Source organism: Lissotriton helveticus, chromosome 1_1, assembly GCF_964261635.1.
Source record: "Lissotriton helveticus chromosome 1_1, aLisHel1.1, whole genome shotgun sequence".
NCBI classification, from domain to species: domain Eukaryota; kingdom Metazoa; phylum Chordata; class Amphibia; order Caudata; family Salamandridae; genus Lissotriton; species Lissotriton helveticus.
The window spans coordinates 430,360,772-430,385,023 of NC_136057.1; the positions used below are offsets into that span (position 1 = coordinate 430,360,772).

At 44.3% G+C, this 24,252-nt stretch overlaps 1 protein-coding gene across 6 annotated transcripts in view; it reads left to right on the top strand.

The window, feature by feature from the left end:
• Positions 1 to 24,252, top strand: part of DNM1L (dynamin 1 like) — a 747,198-nt gene that overhangs the window by 416,453 nt on the left and 306,493 nt on the right. For all 6 annotated transcript variants that reach the window (XR_013606882.1, XM_078673807.1, XM_078673806.1 and 3 more), the window contains one exon: positions 19,475 to 19,681. Coding sequence is in view for 5 of the 6 variants with exons in the window: in XM_078673807.1 (XP_078529933.1) it covers positions 19,475 to 19,681 (207 nt within the window). In the remaining variant the exon portion in view is untranslated. The remainder of the gene's footprint in view (positions 1 to 19,474; positions 19,682 to 24,252) is intronic.

Below are 24,252 nucleotides of genomic sequence, written 5' to 3' on the forward strand. Positions count from 1 at the left end.
ATGCGGCTCACATTACTTTAAAATTGTCTATAGCGGTACAAACTACATTGTGCCAACAACTTTGACATAACTTGGTTCGGAGAAAATAAGACTGCATAGATTGGATTATTGAAGACCAGCATCTCTAATTACGTGAATACACTATTATATTTCCTCTTGGATATAAATATGTTTCGTATGTGATTCGCCATTGGAAGGAATTACAAAACTTATCTAAAGCCTTGAAAAAGTCTCGTCCGTGACGAAACAGGTGTCAGCTGTGTTATTGAGGACTCCACATAGTCCTACTTTGACGGTGGTGATAAATCGCATGATTTAAAGGAATGTTGTAGTAAACATCAATGACCCGTGACCAAGGAGCGGAGGCTCCGAAACGTGTTGAGTGTTTTTATGCTGCCTTAATTGAAATTAAACATGTTGATGAATTAAGAGTCCTGGCTTCTTCGAGTGTTAATATGTGGATTATGTATCAACTTTGGAAGGAGTTAGATAGATAGATAAATAGATAGATATTTACCCAACTGTTTGGACCTTCAACCTATATAATTTATTTATTATTCTTAATTGCAACGTGTTCGGACTCCCCTGAGGGTCTGGTTTGTACTATTCAAAACTACTAAAAATTAACTACTTTTCTTGGGCCGATAAGTTAGTAGTATTCTTTTTAGGTCTATAACTAAGATTGTACGTAGATGGCTGTAGTTAGTATATTTCAATATATCAGTTGTGATGATTTCAGTAAAATATCAAATTAAATGACTGAGCTGTGTGCATACTAGAGTTTTAGCTAGTAACGTTTCACTGCTTAATTGATCCTCATGAAATGTGGATTAACAGAATAATCAGTTGTCCTAGGACAGTTGTAAGAGTTCCGACACTCGACCAGTAGAAGCTCTTCACATGATTTAAGTATTCAGAAGTTGCCAATAAAAGTTACTGTTGTACCTGTAGCAGGTTGTGGGACAGGGTGATCAATTTCCAGTACTTTACATTTCTGAGGAGCATTGCATATCCCCACCAGATGAAAGGCAAAGAATAGTTTGAGTAATTTTTCAATATGTTGCACCCAAGAAAACCTGTATCCGATTCAGTGTCTGTATGTTTCACTTGGTTGTACAAATTGTAAAGAGAAAATGCACCTCCAATGCATTTAACTATACAGCGGAGCGATAGATGCTGAACGCCAAAAGAGTGAGTTAATTTCCATTCATAGGGACACCTAACAACTTCATGCTCTGTGCCCAGTGTACAATGTAGTAGTGACTTGATTGAAGCCATAACTATTGTTCCATAGGATTAGGGCAAAGTGTGATGCAATACAAGTGTCTTTTCAACTGTTGATTAGTTTATAGGGATCACTACAGAACATCTCAGATTTAATTTTAACTTTAGAAGTAAACTCTACTAGGTGGCGTTGCTGGTCCTGAGGAAAATGGCAACGGTCAGCTGCCCTTCCGCTTATTAATCTAGATCTTGCCCGTCATGCTCTAAAAAGGTTTCTTCTACTGCAACTTCCACCTGGATTCATGCACCTCTGCCACCAGCCCCCAAGTTGTACAGAAAACCCAGGGGTACAGAATTCTCTAAGGTATGTAACGTCCTGCCAGGCTCTGGAGTTTCAAGGTGGCAACAATAGCTAATACCACAGAGAAGATTTACCTGAGAGGAACTGCTTAAACTAAAACTGCATCATTGTAGGTGGCTGAAACTGTGGCAGCAGACAATCTAATCCAGGCAGGTTGAGTGCTATAAGTGTGCAGAACTGAGGGATGGAGATGCTGGAGCAACCTTTCCGACCCAAAGTTGTTTCATGTGCTAAGTTGGCGACTCTGGAGCAATGATGGGATCCCTCACATCAAAGAAGATACCAGTTGGGAGGCTTTCAGCATGGTGAGACCCGCAGGAGCAAAACTATCAAATCTGAAGAGTTCTTGAAATTCAGTTGGAGCTTTAAGTGCAATCATAAAGAGTGATGAGAGGCTGTAGAGCTCTTAGAAGTACAAGACTCAGCCAACTGGTTTTATCAAATTGAATTCACAGTTTGCTTTACTGGCACTAAAGAGATATGTGCGTTTGAAATTTAAGCTGGTTTCACCTTATTGTATCGCCCACAATAAAGAGATCTAATTAGACCTAAAGAGACCTGAAGGGATCTACGGAGTCCTGTACTTGATTCCGATGCGATCTGAAGAGTACTGATATATTAAATGGCACAATTAAATGGTGCTAGCACAAACAATTAGTGCTGGTGATCTCTGTATTCAAAGGTGCGCCGTTTGTTCTCTGTATTTCCATGCGCTATTCATAGTCATGTAAGTAAAGAAATATTGAGAGACTGTCAGGGGGTCTTAAGGAAGAGCCTGCAAATTACTGTTACATTCTCTAGCTAAATAAAGAACATATTGTTCATTGAGTGTGCACTCAATTAGCGCAAAGTGTGCACAGATTTAGCCACCCACATGCCACGAAGCACTATATAACCCCTTGCTGCACACCCAAGTTCTCAGCCTTAAAACACGTTTTACATGTCACCTGCTTAACAACTATAGTTCTTAACCCTCAGCAGTCGTACTGTGGAACTTGAAGGCACATCATACTCATGGTGACTGACTTTTATTCATGGTGTTATTTTTGTGCTCCATTGAACACTTGAATGTGATCCTAACCTGACCAAAATCCTGTGTTTAACAAACCAAAAAATGGCATAATTCAAGGACAAAGAATGTAAAGAATTGAAGATAGGTCACAAGAGTACTAAACTAAAACTAAATCTGCCTATTCCTTACTTCCATTAAGGCCAGGGCAGATTCAGGGGCCAACTTATACACAATTATGGAAAAAGGGGGTTCTCTTCCCGCGGATCCTTATCAATAGTCATAAGCACTGAATATTCCCGCCCATGTGCGGGGACCCCGGAAATAATATACAATTATATATGGAAATCGCATATATCTATCTCCACATATATGTATGCACATATATCATTTTTTTCTCACACCAATGCAGCCCCAAAAAGGAGGCTAAACAATATAATTTTACCCATATAGAGACTGTATTTGCAAGCATAAAAAAACACATTTGGTCAAATAGTACTTGAACTCTGTGTTTGAATGAGCAAAACACTAATATATCATGAAAACTGCAAATAAACTAGACATTGTTAGCCTACAGGCTGCATTGTAAAACAATAGCATAGAAAATGAAATCATTTTCAACAAAAAACTGGCACCGTGCCTTTAAGGCAGCCATGACCCCTGGCTTCCCATCATGCCTCAGGGGTGACAGTTAGGTCAGTTGTCCTTTCTGGCTCCTTCAGTCAGGACCCTGATTTTTCAGCTCCGACCTTTTTTGACTTTCTGTCAAAAATATCTTGATATTCTTCAGGTTTTTCACTTTCACTCGACGTCTTTGGACTTTAGAGTGCTGCTGCTGCCTATTTGGTTATTAAAAAGGTTTATTTTTGTCAAAATGCTTTCCCTTTTCGATCCTTGCCGTTCCTGTGGCAAGAAGAAGGGCAGGACTGATACACACCCTGTGTGTATCCTCTGTCTCCCTGAGACACATTCTTCAGACAGCTGTCATCACTGCAAAAACTTGTCATGGAGAACACTCAAAGACAGAGAGAGAAATCGTATTTATGGCCTCTCTGAAAGAGGTATGTCTCCTAACAGGCAGCCGAAGAGGAGAACCCGGTCGACGTCGAGAGAAGTCCCGACCTGTTCTGCATCGGGATCGACGTCGAGGCTGCCTGCGACAACGAAAACAGCATCGAAGACGGCGCATCATCCTTCGACGGCGAAGACTTCGATGTCGAGAATTCAGGTCCCTCCGTTGACGTCAACCAGGCGGCGTTCAACGTCGAGAGGCAGGTCTCCGTCGTCGCCAGGTGGGCACTCGACGTCGAGGCAGATAACTCCGCCAACGCCACAGCCATCGACGTCGAGGCACAGCGCTCCATCGTCACACCGGCGATCGATGTCAAGGCACAGGGCTACGTCGTTGCACCGGCGATTGAAGTCGAAACACAGAGCTCCGTCGACGCCTCATCACCGGCTTTCGACGTTGAAGCAGGTTGCTCCGTTGGCGTCTCAACGGCGTTCGACGTAGTCTCACAGGTCGCCACCAAGGACGGTTTACCAGTCTTCGGCATCGAGACACCAGACACCACTTTCAGCGTTGAGGCAGACGTTGACCCAGCATACCTCAACGTCGAGGCAGAAGACGCCTGTGAGAACGACGTCGAGATTGACAACTCAGTCACCGGACCACCTCTGGCCGACGTCGAAGCAGAGATCTCCAAAGCCGAGAAAAGAAGCGGCTTTGGCATCGGAGAGGCTTTCTAAGTCAAAGGGACATTCTCCCGTACGCTCGAGCCCACCTTCTAAGAAGAGGAGGTCTCCTTCAAGGCAGGTGTCTCCATCAAGACCTCAGATACACTACAGACCATTTTAATACACCCACCACTCACTAGTCACATTTGCACTCAACACGCCCTTTACTCACCATCCCGCTCCGCAGTAAATCTGGCGTTGCAGCACACCAAAGAGACACTCGGTCTCTTTGGTGGGGCCCGATGATGAAGCATGTCATCACCAGGTGGTGAGTGAGGGCCTTCTTCAACATCCCAGTGTGGTTGTTTGTTGTGCTCCCAAGGGCGTCTCAGCCTCCATAGACACTCTTTTTTTGATTGTTGTCTCTATCAAGACACCAGGCACCACAGAGTCGCTCCAGATCTCACTCTAGGTGCCCTTCAGGAGAGGTCTCTCCTCCAATGAGCCTATCGTCATCTCCCTCAGGCTCTCATAACTCTCACCGTGGATCAACATCTACATCCCGGAGGATGTAATCTTGTCTTCTGACTAACTAGGATTACAGGTAAGTAACTTATCCTTGCTCCTCGTAATCGTGCCCAGAGCATGAAAACAAGCAATATAAACATGATGCAAATCAGAATGGCTGCAATTTGAAAACTTCAAGGCACTATCTTTTGTAACTGATGATGTGAGCAGATTGAAAGGCTGTGACATGAAATCAAGGAAAAATTATAACGCACAAACACTAAAAACAATACTGCAAAGGGTGCTAGCAAATTAAGACCTCTGCCCCGGTTGGGGCAATTTTAATAGTCTTTAACCTCCTGGGTTATATTCCTTGAGGGCTAGATACCACACACTCTAGCCACATCATTCTCAAGGGAGTTTCAAATTGAACCTACACGCAGATCCTGTCACAAAACCGAAAAACACACCCTATGATTTTCAGACTGTTTCTGGCACACTGAGCTGATTTTACAACTTGTAGGAAGTCTAGCAGATCATATGTGAAGGAGTCAAAATCAGCATATCACAAGAGTAAGCCTGAGAAACAGGGCATCAGAAAAGGTTTTGTTGGTCTAATGACTTGAAATACATAAGTGCTGCCTTTTTCCTTGGTTGGCCTGTCCAAATACAATATAACTTACCAGGGTAAACCCAACCTCTTCTAAGAACCTGCAGAGCTGGAAATCTTCCTTGCCAACAGTCATGATGTCAAAAGAAACATTAACTAATACATCTAGCAATACATCAGTGCTGTAGAGAATCATAAAATAATGAGTCTCATGACTCAGTGTAAATCCAGCTTAAAAATGTTTTTTGTTCTACAGGTCCTGGAGTAATGTAACACCCTGATCATCATAGAAATATGAGCCCATTTTACGGTCTTTGTTCAATGCTCTGATATACGTCCTTTATGTTTTCTTATATAGAGTGGGATGAGGTTGATATGCAGTGTTAAGAAAGGTTAAGCTCAAGAATAGAACTGTGGCAATTATACAGTAGTGGCAATTATATGCGCGGTCGGAATGACCTTGAGAAGACTGGTACTCGAGTACTAGCACCGGGCCCAGGCAGGGCGGTGACCTGTACTGTTCACATACCTACTCAGCGGTATTTCTAATCATCTCGTCGGCACTGACTTTGCTGTGGTTCCTACAATCTCTGAGGATCTCCCAGACTAAGCAGCCACACAGACCTTGTGCACTACGGCTACCTGACTAAGACAGAACGGCTGCTCCTCTATCTCCTCGCGGCCATTCCGACCGTGCATATAATTGCCACGACGGCACTGGCCTTGTTCTTCCCTACCCTTAATTCATTGGGCTCATTCCTCTGTCTCCCTTTGTTACGTGGCTTCTCGCTTTTTCTGCCTCGACCTTTTACATTGCCCCACCCGCACTGATTCACTCAGCCTCCGGCGGACACACCATAAATACCAATTGCTCACATCTTTTGTCCTGATGAAGATCTCAATCTCTTGAGATCGAAACGCCGTCAACCTCCTTACAACAAAAACTCCTTTTATTCCTAATGATTTGTACAAAGGAGTTTTACCTATGTTGTCAATGCGATGTATGTTTTTATATTTCTTCCCTCACCACAGCACGCTCTTTTTCACTTCTTTGTGAGCACTGGATCTATAAACCCAAACAACCTATATTGTCAAATAAATGAAACTGTTTTCTATCATTTTATCTTTTTGAAAATAAACTCATTTTGTCCCTTTCAACTGCTATACAGTCTGGCAGAAAACACCTCTACTGGATATGATTAACAATCACATTTAAAAATAAGCCTTTTTTAAGGACCTATTGGCCTTGTATGAACTATTGTCTCTCTCAAAACTATTGTAAACCACAGGTTCAAAGATTGGGGTACCCTTGTTATGCTATGCATGTTAAAATTAAAAAAGCACAGACCTTTTCATTACACTAAAAAACCAAAAGGAACCTGGTCAGCCTCTCCTCCACCACTAAATTTCATGGGACTCCATCAAAACGACCTGAAGGGGTGGAAATATAAGATGGCAAGATTTAAGCCTAATATGTATTTTCTCAATTGGAGACCAAAATTACATTTTTAGAACATCTGTATAAGCACAATAAAGTAATTCATTACAAAGATTAAATAGTATATAGCATGACTAAAACAAGATCCTTAGTAGAAGAGCAAACGCATGCTTAACTGAAAAGAAATGCAGAAACATGTGCGAGTTTAATAGGGTAGAGGGGATGCTAGCACTTTCACTAAAAGCCAAAAGCGATCTAATGCACAGAATTTTCCCACCCAATTTAACTTAGATTGCAGCAATTTTTCAAACCTATACAGGCCCTGAGAAATCTACTCGCCCACTCACTATGGCGAGTCAGATTTTATCAGGGCGGTCTATTTTTAGGGACTACTGGCCTGTACTGGAGTGCTGATATAGAAAAGGTTTTCAGTTCACTCAGAGTCAATGAGCAATAAAGATGGCTTTGCATCTTGTTTTTTATCTGGTCAAATTTGCTGTGTGTTTAAAAGCACAGGTCATATTTCAACTTAGGTCTTCTTAAAATTTGCAGCTTATTTTATACTGGAGGTTGCAGTTTACTTTTCTTTTTCGGACTACACAGCAAGAGGATTTTCTAAAGTGAACTGTCTTACAATCATGCTGTATAATGAGTGTGCATTAGACGCCTTTAGGATGCCAGTTTTATTTTTTAACTCGCAACATTTAAAGAACTTATAAATGGACTTTACAAATATTTCAAAATGCATTTCCGTAGTTAAGAAAGCACTTTATTTTCTAATTTTTTGTGATAGAGACAGATTTTATTTGGCTGGGCACTAATCTGAATAAATGATTAAAATGTTTCAATTGCCACAGTTGTATCAGCAAAACTGCATGTTAGTTGGACCGTTTGGGCCATTTCAGTGGAAAATGTGCTGTAGGTAAATAATGCACCGAGAAAGATCTGCCTCCTGGTCCATCATGCAAAAATCTGACACAATTACCAGCTGAAATAAAAGATGTTCGGAATGGTGCACCAGTAACAATTTGCTTGTCCATTGTTATGAAGATAATGAAGCCGGCAAAATATTAATTTTTGTCATCAGCTTTATTCAATCAATTCAAAATAGCATCATTCAGCCAACGTGTTTAGTTCCAAATGTTGTTTGAACTTCATCAGGGCTTTTGAGGATGGCCGCAGAGTAGGATATCCAATGGAGTCATGAGCCTCTTAAAAGGAAAGAGCCTGGCATGTGTCCGGTGGTCTAGTACCTCAAACGGATCAATAAAACACATGGATATTGAGAGAAAGTGGCCACATTTTAGGTCTGCAGGTATGATAGCCCGTGAAGAATACCCAAAAGCATGGCCGCTCTGTTTCCGACTCTGGCCAAAATGGTATCCTGGCGCTAGCTAGACCATTATGTAGGGAAATCTACTGATGAGGATCTGATGCTAAAATAGGCTATTAATGAGGAAAGAGCTAGGTTTTCAAAGATCTTCTGAATTTTAACAGGTCAAAGTGAGATCTTAATGGAGCTGGTAGTTTATTCCAGATCTTGGCTGCTTTCTCAGTGAAAGCACACCCTCCTTGTCAGCCTTTTTAGGTCTCGGCTAGCCGCGCGAAGCGCGTCTCCGCCGAGAACCTTTTGTCGGCATGTGAGCTTCCCAGGAGACAATCCTGGCCGCGCGCATCGCCTTGGAGGCGATTTCAAACTGACACGCGCACGCGAACGAGCGCTGTGGCCAGGCGCTGTCTCCTAGGAAGCTCAAAACACCACACATGCATGCGCATACACACACAGACACGCACACAAGCGCCCACGCACGCACATACATACAGAGACACCCACCCCCCCACACATACACACACACACGCGCGCACACACACACGAGTGCACCCCCCTCTCCCCCGCCGTCGCACACATGCATACACACACGAGTGCACTGAGCCCCCGCCGTTTTCAACTTACCAGGTCAATTTAGAGGGACTTCGCTCTCCTTCTGGCGTCGCGAGGCGCTTTCACTCCGCCTGCCTTCTTTTCCGGTGCAGACGCAGCCCCGCCCCCGTCACAGGCGACTTTGCCTGACTTCCGGAGACATCGCGGAAGCATATATATATATATATAATAACTTTATTTGTTTGTACCCTCTTCTTAACCCTGAGTTTTGGAACGGCCAGGCCTGCATCTGATCTCAGACAGCGAACCCGTTTCAGATTTAACCTCATATAAACAGTTCTCATGGGCGAGGTGAGGAAGGTAGCCAGTGGTCGAGGCGAAAGCGATTTCAAAAGTCGCAGCAAACTTTCCCGAAGCCCAGATACGACTTTGTAGGAACTTTTCTGTGTCTTTCAAGTGCGTTCTCCCTCACAGAAGGAATCCTTCCCCACCACAAACATTTAAACACATTCTTCGGCTGCTGAGGGCGGCCTGCGCGCTGCAGGTAACAGCCTGCTCTGTGCTTTCGCTCCCACTGGGGACTCGAACCCACATCCCCTCGCATTGTGACCTTTCCCCTCCTGCGTACCCCAGACCCACACAGTAGATACTAGCTAGACCGTGTATGGACAAGGGTGCATTGTGATGGGTGAGGAGAGCAGAAAGGTGGCATTCAGTATTTTTGGAATGTGTGGTTATGCGTGGAGGTATTTCAATAAACACTTTGAATCAAATAAAAATGAGGGTAACTTTAAAATACCCTTTGAAAATCTTTAAGTGCAGTTCCTGTGCTTTTCTTGAAGAAAGGGTAGCATTATTGGTTTTCTTACCAATAACTATTTTCTCAGTCAGGCTTCCGTCACCTCCACCTGCCCCCCTATCTTTGATGCTCTTTGACTTACTCAGAGTAATAGGTGTGAAGAGAGGGCGATCTTTGTTTCCCCTGCTTTGCCTTTTTCCATAATCCTTTCCACTAGCCCCTTGGTGCCCAGTGAAGGTCCACAAAGGCCTCCTCTTTGCCAGAAGTTCAGGGTATCCATGTAAAATAAATGTACATATAGTGTAACCCAGTGAAACTCACCTACTTAAACCATGGCTATCTTATAAATCCGGTGTGAATCTGGCCCTCCTGGACCTATGTTGGACACTCCTGCTATACTAGTTTCCGCCATTACCCTTGGAAGCTAGTATTTTAGGTCAAGGTGGTGCGCTAATTTTCCCTAATCTGAAGAGTTCCGTTTTCTGAGGGATGTCTCCCATCATCTAATCCCACACAGCAAGAAATATTACCTGTAAGTAAGCGTTAATTAAGTGAAAGGGCACTCGTCAGGAGGCTACTGTAGTTAGCCATACACATTACGCGACTTTAAGCTATTGGCATTGTAAATGACAATGACTTTTATTTATATTTTTGTTTGTAAAACATAAATAAATGACCTTGTCATTTACAATGTCAAGACCTTAAACTCGCGTTAATTTACAATGCTATTAGCTCTAACTTTTGCAATGCCGAGACCGTTGCATTGTAAATGCTTGTTTTAATCTGAGTTCGTGGAAATAATTGCCTGTGGCCGATCGAAGATGTCTGCTAAGAGTGTATTTTATTAGTTTGGTTTTGGTCCATTGTTGTGTAGTGCCTTATGCACAATACAGAGTGATTTCAATATAATCCTCTGTATTGAAGTGGAAAAACGTCTGCTAAAGTTAGCATGGTCTTGCCCGATAGTATGTACGCAGCATAAAGTCTTAAAACTGATCCTTTTACGCAGTGGCAGCCAATGTAGCGGTTCTGATGCAGCTGAGGCAAAGGCAAGTTTTCGGGTGGAATTTTGAATTCGCTTTCACCTGTTTAGAAGTCCCGCTGGAGAACCCCAAAACAGGCAAACGTCCAGACGACTTAGGATAGTCGACGGAACAACAAGTGAACTCCTAAAAATGAGAAGAAGGTGGCAGATAGCTGATTAACCTGTCTACTGAGGAAATGCTCATCATTCAGATGGAAACCCAAGTTGCTACCTTCCTCATCCGGGCAAGGAGAGGAGCACAAAGAGATAGGCTGAAAGTTTGAAGGGAGGACATGGGGAAAGACTATTATTTGTGCAAAACAGGGCTCCTGTCTTGTCTGCATTAATTTTAAGAGAAATAAGAGACAGCCAAGATGTAACCACCAGCATACATTCATAATAGACAAGGGGGTTGGGCACTATAGTAGTAGAAATAAGCAGTTGAGCGCCATCTGCATAAATTATTAATTTCACCATATGAAAATCTGATGAGCTTCGCAAGCAGGCGGATGAAAATGTTAAAAAGGGTGAGGTTTAAAATGGACCCTCCGGAACACATTGATACTTTGCGTATGAGGTCGATAAAGAGCTTTACATCTGCCCTCCTGAATGGATCTGCAACAAGAGAAAAGGAAAATATGTACCTCAAATGTCCTCCTCAGCCAGACGTGACAACAGGATGTCAAGATACCGTGTTGAAGGTAGCAGACAGATCAAGCAGCACCAAAGCCACCAGGAAGACCTCTTCTGCAAGTCATCAAGGAAGGAAACTATTGTGGTATCAGTTTCATAGCTAAGGTGAAAACCTAATTAGACTTGGTCTGAAATCTTGTACTGTTCCACTAATCCTGGTATCTGCATGCTCGCATATATCTCTAAAATCTTTCCTGGAAAAAGCATCACAGATATTGGACGAAAGTTTAAAGGGGATGAGTTGACCACACTGTGAAAACTACAATGGTTGCACTTGCTTCCCACACTTTGCAAATTACAATGGATGAAAATAAAAATAGTTCGTAAGTGGTTCACAAATGTCATACTGATTAGAAGGTTAAAAGGTTAGAAAGGTATTTCACGAAAAACTGTTTAAGAGCAGAAGGGGAGAAAAACAATGGGCCTGCTGAATTTCTTCTTTACAGTACTACAATCCCATCACAACAAGATAATGGTTGCTGCCTAGAAATAATGTCTGGATCACCAATATGGTTGGCCTTTGAAAAATAACTTGTCTCTCCCAATATGTCAATAGTCATGCTAACCCTCATGAACTTTTCCATTCATGGCAAGTGTAGCTGTAGTTGCACATGTTGTGCATCGACTGTAAATCAGTCCTATCCAAAGGATGTTGCAGTGGACTAGAGAAGTGTACACAGGCCAGCCTGGGCAAATCTAGCTTGCAGTCTGGCCAGAACATCCACACAGTAATGTTTAGTGAAGGTATGAGGGGTAGACCAGGTAGCTGCTTTGCAGATGTTGGCTAATGATCCTGCAGGGATGCACTGGTAATTTGAAAGCCCAATTTAGTTCTTTACAATATCTCACACAATAGCTGCACTAAACATAAGACGCTTTATGCTTGAAAGTGCTTATTTCAACAGTATACTCCTGTTGCTTAGTACATCTAAAATAACCACACAGAATATCATTAAAACGTGACAAATGCATTTTGCAAATAACGACTATAAAATTGCATTTCTACCATAATAGAAATATCATATAGCAACCTAATGCGCTAAAACCTCCTTCCGTGCACTACACTACGAGAGCATGGAGAAGCGTAAAGCGATTGTATGACCACACAAGGCTGAACCACGCATACCGCTTCAACGTGGTCTCAACAACAAATACGTCTTAACCATGCATTCCTTTACCACACATTCCTTTACCACAGTGCCTTTACAACGAATTTCGTTGTTACAGCATGTTTGCTAAAGTGATATGTGTGGTAAATTACCACTACCCCAACCCCCCTCCCTAAGCTCTAAAATCCTACCCCCCCTACCTCTGCAACCCTCCCCGAGACCTAAAAACATCTCATCCTTAAAACTACCAATTCCCGCCCATCCTGAGGCCTAATACCCTACCCCCTACTAAAAATGACACCAGACTCACTGCCCTGAGCCCTAAAACTTGCCCTGCCCTTAAAACTGCACCTACTCGTTCCTCTGCACGGAGGCCCTGTCCCCCATTAAAAAAATGACCCCAGAGCCCTAAAACCGACCCCATCCATAAAAACTGCACACACCCAAAATCCGACCCACCCTGGTCCCCTAAAACCCTGCCCTCCTTTAAAAAGAATACTCAAACCTAAAACCAACCCCACCCCTAAAAACTACCCCTCGACCCTGAGCCCTAAAGCCTTGCCCCCCTTTAAAAAGACTACCCCCAGACCCCCTTCCTAAGCCCTAAAACCAACCTCTGCTTCTAAAAAAACCCAAACCGGGATCCAGTCCCACTTAGCTGTCCGCGTCCTGAGCTTCCTGTTCAGACACATCCTGTTCCTCTCCCCCCATCTGTACACTAGACTGCTACCTCCCTTAACCACGCGTATGCATAGTTCAGTCAAGCATTGTTACGCTTGCGGGGAAACTGCGCACGTGGCTCAGTCCATGTTGTAAAGGCTGTTTCCCTTAACTTGCATCTAGAGTTTCTTAGAGAGAATCAACGCACTGCATACCTGTTAACTGCAAAAGGATTTAGTTATCAGCATCTGGGAGATAGTTCCTTCAAAAGATAAACACGCACCACATCAGCGCCTCTCCACCCGGACTTGGGTCAGTTTCAGCTTTCAGAGCAGAATCCGATAAGGAGGCATCACAGCAGTCTGATCATCTCTATCAAGATCTTCTGGCAGTATCTTGAATGATAAACTGTTGCAAAGGACATCTCCTCCCAAGTGATCTATTAGCTCTACATCGTTTGGCCAAAGTCAGTCCAAGGATTGCAAATGTCCTACTAAGCTACCTATTTGTCATAGCAGGTACCAACCCCAGCAAGCATCATTTCAGGTCCCTGGCTATCACCCATCCCGTGGCACTATAAGTGCCTCAGTAACTCATCCCAGTAACAAACAATCTGTAAGAAGCTCCACACAATGTGAAAGAAGTCTGCCGCTGTGTACCAGCAACATGTGCTTCCTGCAGTTCTAGAGGAGAATATTGTATGTAGGTGTTTGGCTGAGAGGTATGTAATATGTACTACATTATATTGAGTGAACTTAAACCGTGTGTTAGCATGTGTGATTATTTAATGTGATAAAATGTATGTACATAGTAGTCCTGTCTTAATGTTTGTATTGTGCAGTATATATTTTAATTGTGTAAATGTTCTTGTTTGAGTATTTTTGTAGTTTTTTATTAGGTCTCGCCTACGACGAACGCGCTGAAAGCGCGTTCTCGCAAGCGAGATCTATAGCCGTCGTCTCAGCAGTCTGAGACCGACGAAGGGAGACAAGACCTGGCTGCGCGCAGCGTTTCCCCATAGGATAACGTTGTGCGCGCGGCCAGGTCTTGTCTGCACGGCATTGCATTGTAGTCCGGATCGCGTCGCGCGCTTCTCTGGAATGCAGGGGAGTCTGCATACCAGCGCGCGGCGCTGATAAACAGGCAAGAGGCGCGTGTCGGAATCCGACTCTGCCAGGCCGCACGCGCTTTGCGGCACGGCATTTACTCTCGCTTTTCAGAGGACTTCCTTGGCGCACTTCGTCCTACTTAGGGAACGGGGCTGTAATTGAGTAACAGACACTTACCCACACTGACTCCCGGCGGTGAAAGGCACCAGCAGCACTTTACCTGCACGTAAATTAATTGCAACTTACTACAGTATCCAAATATTACCTTGTTCATACTTGCACAGATAGGTTACAATCGGAGGGGGAGGGGGACAGGGGACTTGAAAATAGACCTCTATTTTTCATTACAGTGAAGCGCCTAAAAGTCCACGAAGCGATTTACTTCTGGCCTTTATTTACATGACATAGTTTGCGTTATTTACATGCCAAATATTTTCAATGTTCATTTGGTGCGCAGACTCTCTGAGCCAAGCCCGGCTTTTCAACGCTTGGCTCTGGCTCCCTCTATTAACTTGTCGACCCGGCCACCTCTGATGTTATACCGTTTACACCCCTGACCCCCTCCCACTTCCATCCCCCACTTCACCTCGGAATCCAGTGTGGTATGCTCTCAAAGGTAGAATCTTGCCTGCAACCCTCTGCTCCTCCACCCTCCCCGCTCCCCCACCATCCCGCTCCCCCAGCAGTGTGCATGTTCAGTGCCAGTCTGCAACGCTCTTCCCCCACCGGCATGCACGTTCGGTGCCAGCCTGCAGCCCTCTATCCCACAGCAGCGTGGAAGCTCATTGGCAGCCTGCAACCCTCTCCGCCCCCCACACCCAGCAGTGTGCACCTTCAGTGCCAGGCTGCAGCCCACTGCCCCCAGCTGTGTGCACTTTCAGTGCTACCTGCAACCTTCTGCCCCCAGCAAACTGCACCCTCAGTGCCAGCCTGCAGCCCTCCTTCCCCTGTGGTGTGCACGTGCAATGCCGTGACAGCCCGCAGCCCTCTGTCCCCTCTACTCCAGTGGTGTGCACGCTCCGTGCTGCCCGCAGTCCTCTGCCCCCTCAGTGGTAGCCTGCAGCCTCTGCAGCGTGCATGCTCAGTGGCAGCCTGTAGCCCCTGCCCCCCCCCCCGCGGTGTGCACGCTTAGTCGCAGGCCTCTGTCCCTTCCTCCCCCCAGTGGTGTGCACGTTCAGTGCAACCCGGAGCCTCTGCCCCCACCCAGTTGTGTGCACGCACCTGTGAACCCGCCTCACACCCCCCCTCGCCCCAGCAGTGCGCTGGTGTGCACACAGCCTTGTGCCCCCCCTCCTCATCCCAGTGGTGTGCATCCTCATTGGCAGACCGAAGGCCTCCCCCCCCCCTGTGGTGTGCACGTTCAGTGCAGCCAGGAGCCCCTGACCCCTACCCCGCCCCAGTGGTGTGCACGCAGAGTGTCAGCCGGCAGCCTCCACCTTCTGGAAGTCGCAGACTATAGCGCATGGTGCGCACGCTTCCTGGAGCAGCCTCTCTCTTGCTGCGCTCTCAAGGGCGTACACCCTGCCTTCCCAGACTATAATGTAAGGTTGGGCCTTGGGTCTCACAGGGTTTGTCCTGGAAGTTTGCCCTTCCAGTACGCACTACTAGACTGCCTGCTTTATATTATAGCACCTATGCAAAGTTAAACAAGCATTTGCAATGCAATAGGTCTCGCAGTGACGCGGGTTTAAGCTATTGGCATTGTAAATTACAATGCCTTTTATTTATGTTTTTAAAAAGAAAAGAAAAATAAAAGGCATTGTTATTTGCAATGCCAATAGCTCAAACTCGCGTCAATGCGAGACCTATTGCATTGTAAATGCTTGTATTTATATATGTATATGTATGTGTTACATTTACAGCCCTGAAGAAGTCCATCTGTCTGGACGAAACGCGTCGGCTGTTCTTTTTCAAAATGACTGGTTTTTAATATGATTTTGAATAAAAGAACAACTTGAAGAAGACTGTTATGACATGGATCTGATAATTTGCTGTGTGTCTTGTCTTGTTTTTCTGTTAGGTGGTGCAACTTTGCTTTTGTTTGAAATATTGAAGGAATTTGCTTGTGCCCAGCCCAAAAGTGTTCGTCGTCTCCTGATAAATCAGCCCAATGGCTATAAGTCCCCCAGGTGAGACACCCATTCCGCTGGCAGGCCATAGCCATGCATCTTCGTTCAGTCTGCAAAAAAAAGGCTGGATTTTCCATATCTCCAGCTCCGGTGCATATGGCGCTCTGCGGTTCACTACCCACTCTGCCAGCTCCCAGAGCCTGCACACCAGTCTCCGTACGTGTGGCATTGTTCCGGGTGTGCCGTTACCCTGCAGCAGTAGGGCCCATAAGACTGCCCCCCCACCTCTTCCCCTCCTCTTTAGGGTTTTCTCCCATTTGGACTCTTCGGCAGACATGCTTAAGTGAAATGCAAGATAATTCATCTGAAGGTGTGGTACTTCAATGCCACTTCTGTCTCGATTTAACCTCGGTGTGGAAAGCTCCACGCTTCACCTTTTCCCAGCCCACAATAAGTCCACCAGGTGTTTGCCCTTAAAGACACTCCGAGGTCACTTGTACATTGTTCCTGCAATGCATAAAGGAACCAAGGCAGTACCATCATCTTGTTTAAGGCGTTCTTTCCCATTAAGGAGAACCGGAGGCTATTACAGAATGTAATTGATGGTTTAAGATTAGCAACCACCTTCCCCATATTCAAAGTATGCCAATCACCTTCCACATATTCAAAGTATACACGTCAGGTGTCTATCGATGTATTTGTTTGCATGACTTGACACTTTCACAGTTTCTTGGAACGATAAGAACAGACGACATCTGCATCTAAGGCAGTCATGTCAATGATTATGCAAAAATAGAGAAAACTCAGTCTCTACAGTCTTTAAGGACTTTACATCAGGTGTAGGGAACAGAGTTCTTGGACAATCAGTAGGATTTCATTACTTCTCTCTTTATAGTAGTGGTTTTAGATAAGCAATACTATCTGATTTATAATGTGATTACTAAGTCTATATTTGTTATTGATCACCCGTTTATCAAAAAAGATGATCCTAATCCTAAAAATCCTGTTGTGAGTCGTCCTCTACTCTACAGAGGAGCCAAAATTCTCATCTTCCCCTCGAACGCATTCAAAGCAGCCATTGAGAAAGGCACGATTCATTTTGGGACTATTTGTATAGATTGCACCTGATTACCATCTGATTGCTTTTAGTGGTAAATTGCACATACACGTTCTGCGACAAGTCACAATTTGTGAATGCTTCATGCAGAGAAATACTAAATTGCCATTAGGAAACCCGCAATAGTGATTCAGTATTTAGAGTCACAAATTAGCAATTCTGTGTTGTGTTGCTTCACAAAAAAAGCAAACAATACACTTTCATACACTAGAAAAAACTTTCTTTAGCAGTCAAAACCAGTTGGCGACTGATTACTGAACTTATAACTGTTCGTACATCTGGCCCTTACATCTTCTTGATGTAATGATTGTGCTGGGGTCCAAAATGCTATGTAATTAAAAAAAGAAAAATCTTGATCCACACATGATGGGCTTAGCTATGTTACACTCGAGCTGCAAATACTATCTCCTTAGAGTGTTCAAGCATGATCAAAAATAGCAAACCATCTTGAAATTCTCCGTATGGGTAGATAAAAAAGTTTAAACCGCCATAGATGCCACCCCATTAGATAGGAAGCAATCTCTGCACCAGAAACAGATCTATTCACAATCTGTTCCCTATTATCTCCACCTAACAGTGCCTTATCCCTCCTCTTCTCTGCTTTATAAACGGAGATGTGACTTTACATTAGCAAAGTTATTTTCTTGTCTTTATCTACCTTTTTTTTTTGTTTTTGTAAATTCTTTTTATTAACTTTGCTCACATGTACAGAAAATACATAGCAGCGTACATTTAGCAGGAGATAGCGATCTATGGTAGATACATTGGGCAGGTCAAAACATTTCCACAGACCACCACCCGCCTCACACCCCACCTGCCCCCACCCCCCACATCCTCGGTATTTCTGCCAGGTGCCCCAGACCTTCCTCCACTTCTTCACACACCACCTGGCCTTGTAAATCGTCTCCTCCGCCCTCTGGCACCAATCCAAATCCCGCCGCCACTGGTCCCATTGTGGGGCCTCCTGCGCCCCCCAACCCCGGCCAATATTTCTTTTCGCCACCCCGGCTGCCAAGGCCAGCCAGATCTCCTTGTACCTTGACCAGTCAGTCGGCCCTTCAATCATTAATAAAAGCCATCTTGGCTCCACCGGAACTGGCGACCCCACTACCATCTCCATGGTACGAGCCACCTTAACCAAAAGGGTGCCACTCTCGGACAGTCCCAAAGGATATGGAAAAAAGTACCCTCTTCATGGCAACCTCTCACGCACAAAGGAGATTGAGTCCTGCCCCATGAGAATAAGTGAGTGCGCGGGTAGTAGACCCGGTGTAAAATTTTGAGTTGGACCAGACGAAACCGGCCCGTATCGCTATCTCACGCAGGCTCTGCAGGACGTCCTGCCAATCATCATCCTCTAGGGTACCAATGTCCTCCTCCCACTTCGCTCGCAGTGACAACAGGGGGTCAGGTTTATCTACTTTTTTTTGTAGTCTTTGCCCATCTCTTCATCATTGTCTCACTCTCCCTCTCATTTCTCACAATGTTCTAAGCTTACGACCTTGGATTACACATACGTCAAGGAACTTAGGAACTCTACAAATAAAATCTGCCACATACCAACAAGCAAACTTCAAGTTACACCAATTAAAAAAGCTTGGATAATAGCTTACTGCTACACAACTCTGAACTCTGGTACTCGTTATAGATAAGGGATGGATATTATTTAGTGTTTGCTAACTAGCAATCATAAGGTGTTTTATTTTCTATTGCAATGCTTCAGAATATCTGTTCTAAAATGCTCACTTTCAGTTTTAGGTAGATTGTTGTGTTGCACTTAAATTCTGTATCGATTGATATTCTTTCTGAAAATAAAAAAATGCAGAAATTAAAAAGGAAAAAATTCGAGTAGCTGCTTTTAGCCAAAGCACTCCATAAGCTATATATTGGTAGTACTATACTTTGTAGATCAGTGTACTTTTATTGGGTGACAATCTAAAAGTTAGTAATGCTTTTCTAAATAATTCTTCAATCCATACAAGAAACATTTTATTTTTTCTTGAGTTTGTTCCTTGACTTAAGCTTTCTGCCCCTGTAAAAGGTATTGCATCTATTTTCAGTTTCATGTTTGTTTTCAGGTGCTCACAATTAAAATGTTTGAGTGTTTCTTCCATTTTAAGGACAATTCAACTGGTCTAGTGTTTTTCTTCATTTCATTGTATAACTTGTGCACTTTTTCTCTCTAGGTTATTAATGCATCATATTCGGGATTGCTTGCCTGAGTTAAAGACTAGAATAAATGTTTTAGCTGCTCAATACCAGACTCTGCTGAACAGCTATGGGGAGCCCGTGGAAGACCAGAGTGCAACCTTATTGCAGCTTATCACCAAATTTGCAACTGAATATTGCAACACAATTGAAGGGACTGCTAAATATATTGAAACTTCAGAGCTGTAAGCATTGTTCTAATTGCTTTTATAGGTCTGCTTTGATCCTGCCGTCTTCCCCCCATGTTTTATGGATGGCTTTGATTTATTTGTGATTCTGTGCCTTCCCTCCAATCATGTGTGAGAATTTGAGAGGATGTGGCCAGGCGGTTGCCTGTTCTCAGATTAAAATGGGTGTCTATTAAATGATAAGCATTAGCACCCTGAGGGCACACCAAGAATTAATCTTTGCTTTGCATGTGAACTGTTACGGTTATTTTGAAAGGTTTCAGCTGCTATCTCATTTTGTTACCTCTCATGAACTGTTGGTTATCTCAAGGTAGGAGGAAGGCAGTGCTTAATTTGAGGCAGTGGTTGCCAGTGGAGGCCACAGGCATTTATTTTTGAGGACCATCACTTATTTTCCTTATCAGACATTTCCAGAGAGCAAGAGAGGGAATAACACACAAAGGGGGAAAAAAGGAAGAAGAGAAAGAAGAACAAAACCATCACTAAGGGAACAAGCATTTGCAATGCAATAGGTCTCGCAGTTGTTAGAGTTTGAGCTATTGGCATTGTAAATGGCAATGCTTTTTATTTATGTGTTGGTTTTTAAAACCTAAATTAAAGGCATTGTCATTTACAATGCCAATACGTTAAACTCTCGCAAATGTGAGACATATTGTATTGCAAATGCGTGTTACACATGGAAATACTGTCTGGGCAAAAATGTCACCTCATTAGTACCAGTCTAACAACCAAATATATAAATAAGCAACTGAAAGATGACCAGCTAACGTCTATAAAGGGTCTTCCAAAGAGTGTGAACATATATCGCCAAGTTTTCAGTACGCTGTTATCCTTTTGAGTTAGAAACAATTTATCTACAGATTATGCGCCAGATGAGGGATAATTATGCAAAATAAAGCAGAAGCAGCAAACACAGGATCGCATAATTCCAGTGGCCCTCTCCATTTTTGAACTCTAACTTTTTGATGGTCAAACTGGACCCTCGCTATACCTGTCCACTGGGTGCAACGTGATGAATCTATTGTGACCCCCCAGCCCCTACCCCCTTAGCTGCCAAAACATACTTTTGGAGACAGTTCCATTTAAAGATGCTGGAGTGTTTCTAAGGATGGTGAAGTGGATCTAAGGACAGTGGATGCCTCTGGTGGACCAAACCGAGCTCTATTGAAACGAGCTCCACGAAGCCAACTTCAAGCAGTGCAAGTGTCACCTCTCCGAAGCAGAGATGCAGCGGCGGCAACGCATGCAGACGCCAAAGTATATGGAGTGGTCGGGACTCTGCACTACCACAAAAAAAACCCACAACAACCAGATTCTCAATGTGGGCTCGATTCTCCTAGCCGCCCTCTTTGAATATGGAAACATAGCAGTTTGGGAGTTTCAGCGTCCATTGAGGGGGAAAGAGTCCATCATTTCCTGCGACACCGTTGAGCCGGGTGTCGCTGCCCCTAACATCTTATCCTGGTGGGAGTATGAACATTCAAACCGTAAAATGCGCGGGTTCATAGTGGGTAGTAACAATGGACCAATTAAGATCCTTCCCGTCAACTTGGCGCCAGTCAAGGGCTACTTCATGGTGAGGCTTCCCTTGGTCCTGTGGCAAGATGCCAACCAGATACCAGTGCCCTGCATTCAGTGCCTTTCCATGTACCACCCACGCCTGGATTCCAACTGCAGCTTTGTGGTGGCCGCACGAGGGACATATGTTTTATGGTGCCTGTGAGAGGCTCACCTGGCACGGGACAGATTAACACCCGTAGTGCCCTCCGTGTGATGCAACGCCAGCGCCAAGCGGAAAAGAAAGTGAAATACCTGATCCACCAGCCTGCTCCCTCTCTGCTCCATAAATTTAGCAGAGGCTCTAGTCCCCGGCCCGAAGCATCTGCCCAAAGCAGGCATCAATTATGGATGAGGGGGTGTGCGCAGGGAGCGCGTGCGAGAGCTGGCGGGACGAGAGGGTGGAGGGCCGATGCTGTCCCATGTGCTCCCGGTATCTGCTCGCTTCTCTGCCTGCCGCCTTCTGGGCTTGAAGCAGAGGTCTCAGCCATGAGAGCGGAGCGTACGTGAGTGAGAGCAGGCAACTCCAACGATCGGCGCAAGACGCCGTGAGTGTGCACATGGGCTGTCCAGGCGCCCTTGCTCGTGAAAGGGAAAGCGCGGGGAGCGCGAGAAGAGATGCTGCTAATGCCGCCGTACACACTAACAGCTCATTGCTCCAAAAGAGCACGTTCACAGCGCATGTCTCCAATGTGTTTACAAGCTCGTGCACCTCTCCTGTCCCGCTTCGCTATGCAAGCCGGCGACAATAGATGTCGCTTAGCGAGCAGCATCGCTTCATCGCTAGGCGAGACCTAAAAAGGAACCTGCAAGAGTGAGATAAAATGGTAGGAACCGTCAAGTAGTGGATTAAAGAGGGCTGACATTGGTTCAGCACTACACAGCCTTGGTATTCAGTGCATTGAAGTTTAATAGCATAAGCCAGGCACTTCTAGGCACTGCTTTGGGCACCAGCGCTCATTTTTCAAATTAAACTCCCTAGGAAGGTGGGGGCACAGTGAATCTAGATCTTGATGTATTTTAAATAGGATATTTTGCATGTAGGTCACCTGGTGCTGCATATTAAAGATGTGTTTAAATAAATGTGAAAGATTTTGACATAGAAACAATGCTCAGTGCTGAACGTACTTCTTCTGCCAGACCTTTGTAGCGGTAGTATAAAATCATTTATTTAAATATGTGGTACGTACTTGCTTAATTGAAATACATAAAGACAAAAACAGTGGTTCCTTCAGGTACATTTAGCTACTACGTGACTCTTGGGGTTGAATGAACCTGTGTCACATGATTGTAACCAACATATTTGGTAAATGAAGTGGCATCTGAATAAATTTATTATTTATTTATTTATTATCACATTTGTAGAGCGCTCTGTTACCCGGAGGTGTCCTGGCGCTGGCTGCTAGTGCTGGTCTGAGTGGATGGGCTTAGTGGGTAAAGAGCCAGGTCTTAAGCTCTCTCCTAAAGGCCATCAGGTCCTGAGATTGTCTGAGCGAGAGTGGAAGTTTGTTCCAGGCCTCTGCTGCCCCAAGGGAGAAGCTCCTGCCTCCCCAGCGAGCTCTTTTAATTCTGGGGACAGTGACCAGGGCCAGTTCCCCTGATCTCAGGGTTCGTGCTGGTTTATGCCTGCGGAAGAGCAGTTTCATATATCTGGGGCCCGTATCGTGTAGTGCTTTAAAGACCATGCATAGAGCTTTAAGACAATTCTCTTACGGACTGGCAGCCAGTGTAGAGTCACCAAATCCTGAGCTACTGATGCGAATTTGGGAGTATCAGTGATCAGGCGGGCCATTGTTATTGTTTTTATGTTGATACCCAGGTTCTCCTGGATATTGGGTTTGTCCCTTCACTGCTAAGTAACTGAAATTCATGTGAACCAAAATGTTATTTTAAAAGTGAAAACACAGTTAATCTAAACCTAATTCTTTGTAGTCTCCAGCACAAACCCAATAGCCAAGGAACTACTACAATTGTCCAATCCCAGACATTTAGACCAGCTCTTATATCTAGCCTTGCACGTTGATTACAGAATATATAACTAGGTATTTATATACATGCAGTTTTAAATAGTGCATGCCTGGCCAAAGAGAGTTGGAGCATTTTACATATACTATACAGTACCATTGTTGGACATGTTTGTTAAGATACGCAGTAAGGCGAAGTTATGAAGGTAATGTGACAAAAATGTATACAAACATCCATAGTGCAATATCTCCCAAAGCAAGAACATGTAACAGTACGCCGCAATAATACTGCGAGACGAGAAAGAAAAATGTAGTGCTATGTAAATAAATTAGGGACAGGGATGCGTCTGTGGCTAAAGGTCTATCTATGCAAACTTATAGCAGGCAGAGAGAGGAGACTCCAAGGAGGGAATACAAGGTAGAGAGGAGAAGACATGTAGTAGGTATAGGCAAAGTAGAGAGTATCTGGTCCAGCAGGAGGAAGGGACAAAATGTCTGTGCATATGATGTAAATATTCACAGCAGAAAATTGGAGACTGATAGCTTAAGCCACTCCTGAAAAATACCTTAGAAACAGAAGGACTTTTAGTTCATTTAGAAACTTTGCAGGACAGGAAGTTGTACACAGAGTAAGCGGAAGTGAGTTCCAAAGTTTTAATGCACTCCCTGATAACGAATGAGGCATAGTTCTCTTTTTCTTGAAGGCTGGTGGCCTGTGGAAAAGGAAGTCTTGAGTTGCACAAGCCACTAGAGAATTTCTTTTGGCTTTTCTACTAGATATGTGGGTGTAACTGAGTGCAGTGCTTTGCGAGTGATTATATGCCATTTTGTGTTGTAATGTAGCTTCAGTGGGAAGCTAATGAAGCAATTAAAGAAATTTGGTCACATTTTTTGCATTCGGGGACAAACTAAGCTGCCACATAAAATACACTCTTTCAGTTGGGGGGAGGAGTGGAGGGGTGAGGGGTCTGGAAAGCTTCCTGGTATTCCTTTCATTAGTGAGTTATTATAATCGGTTACAGAGAGAACAAGGGCTTGAATGAGGGG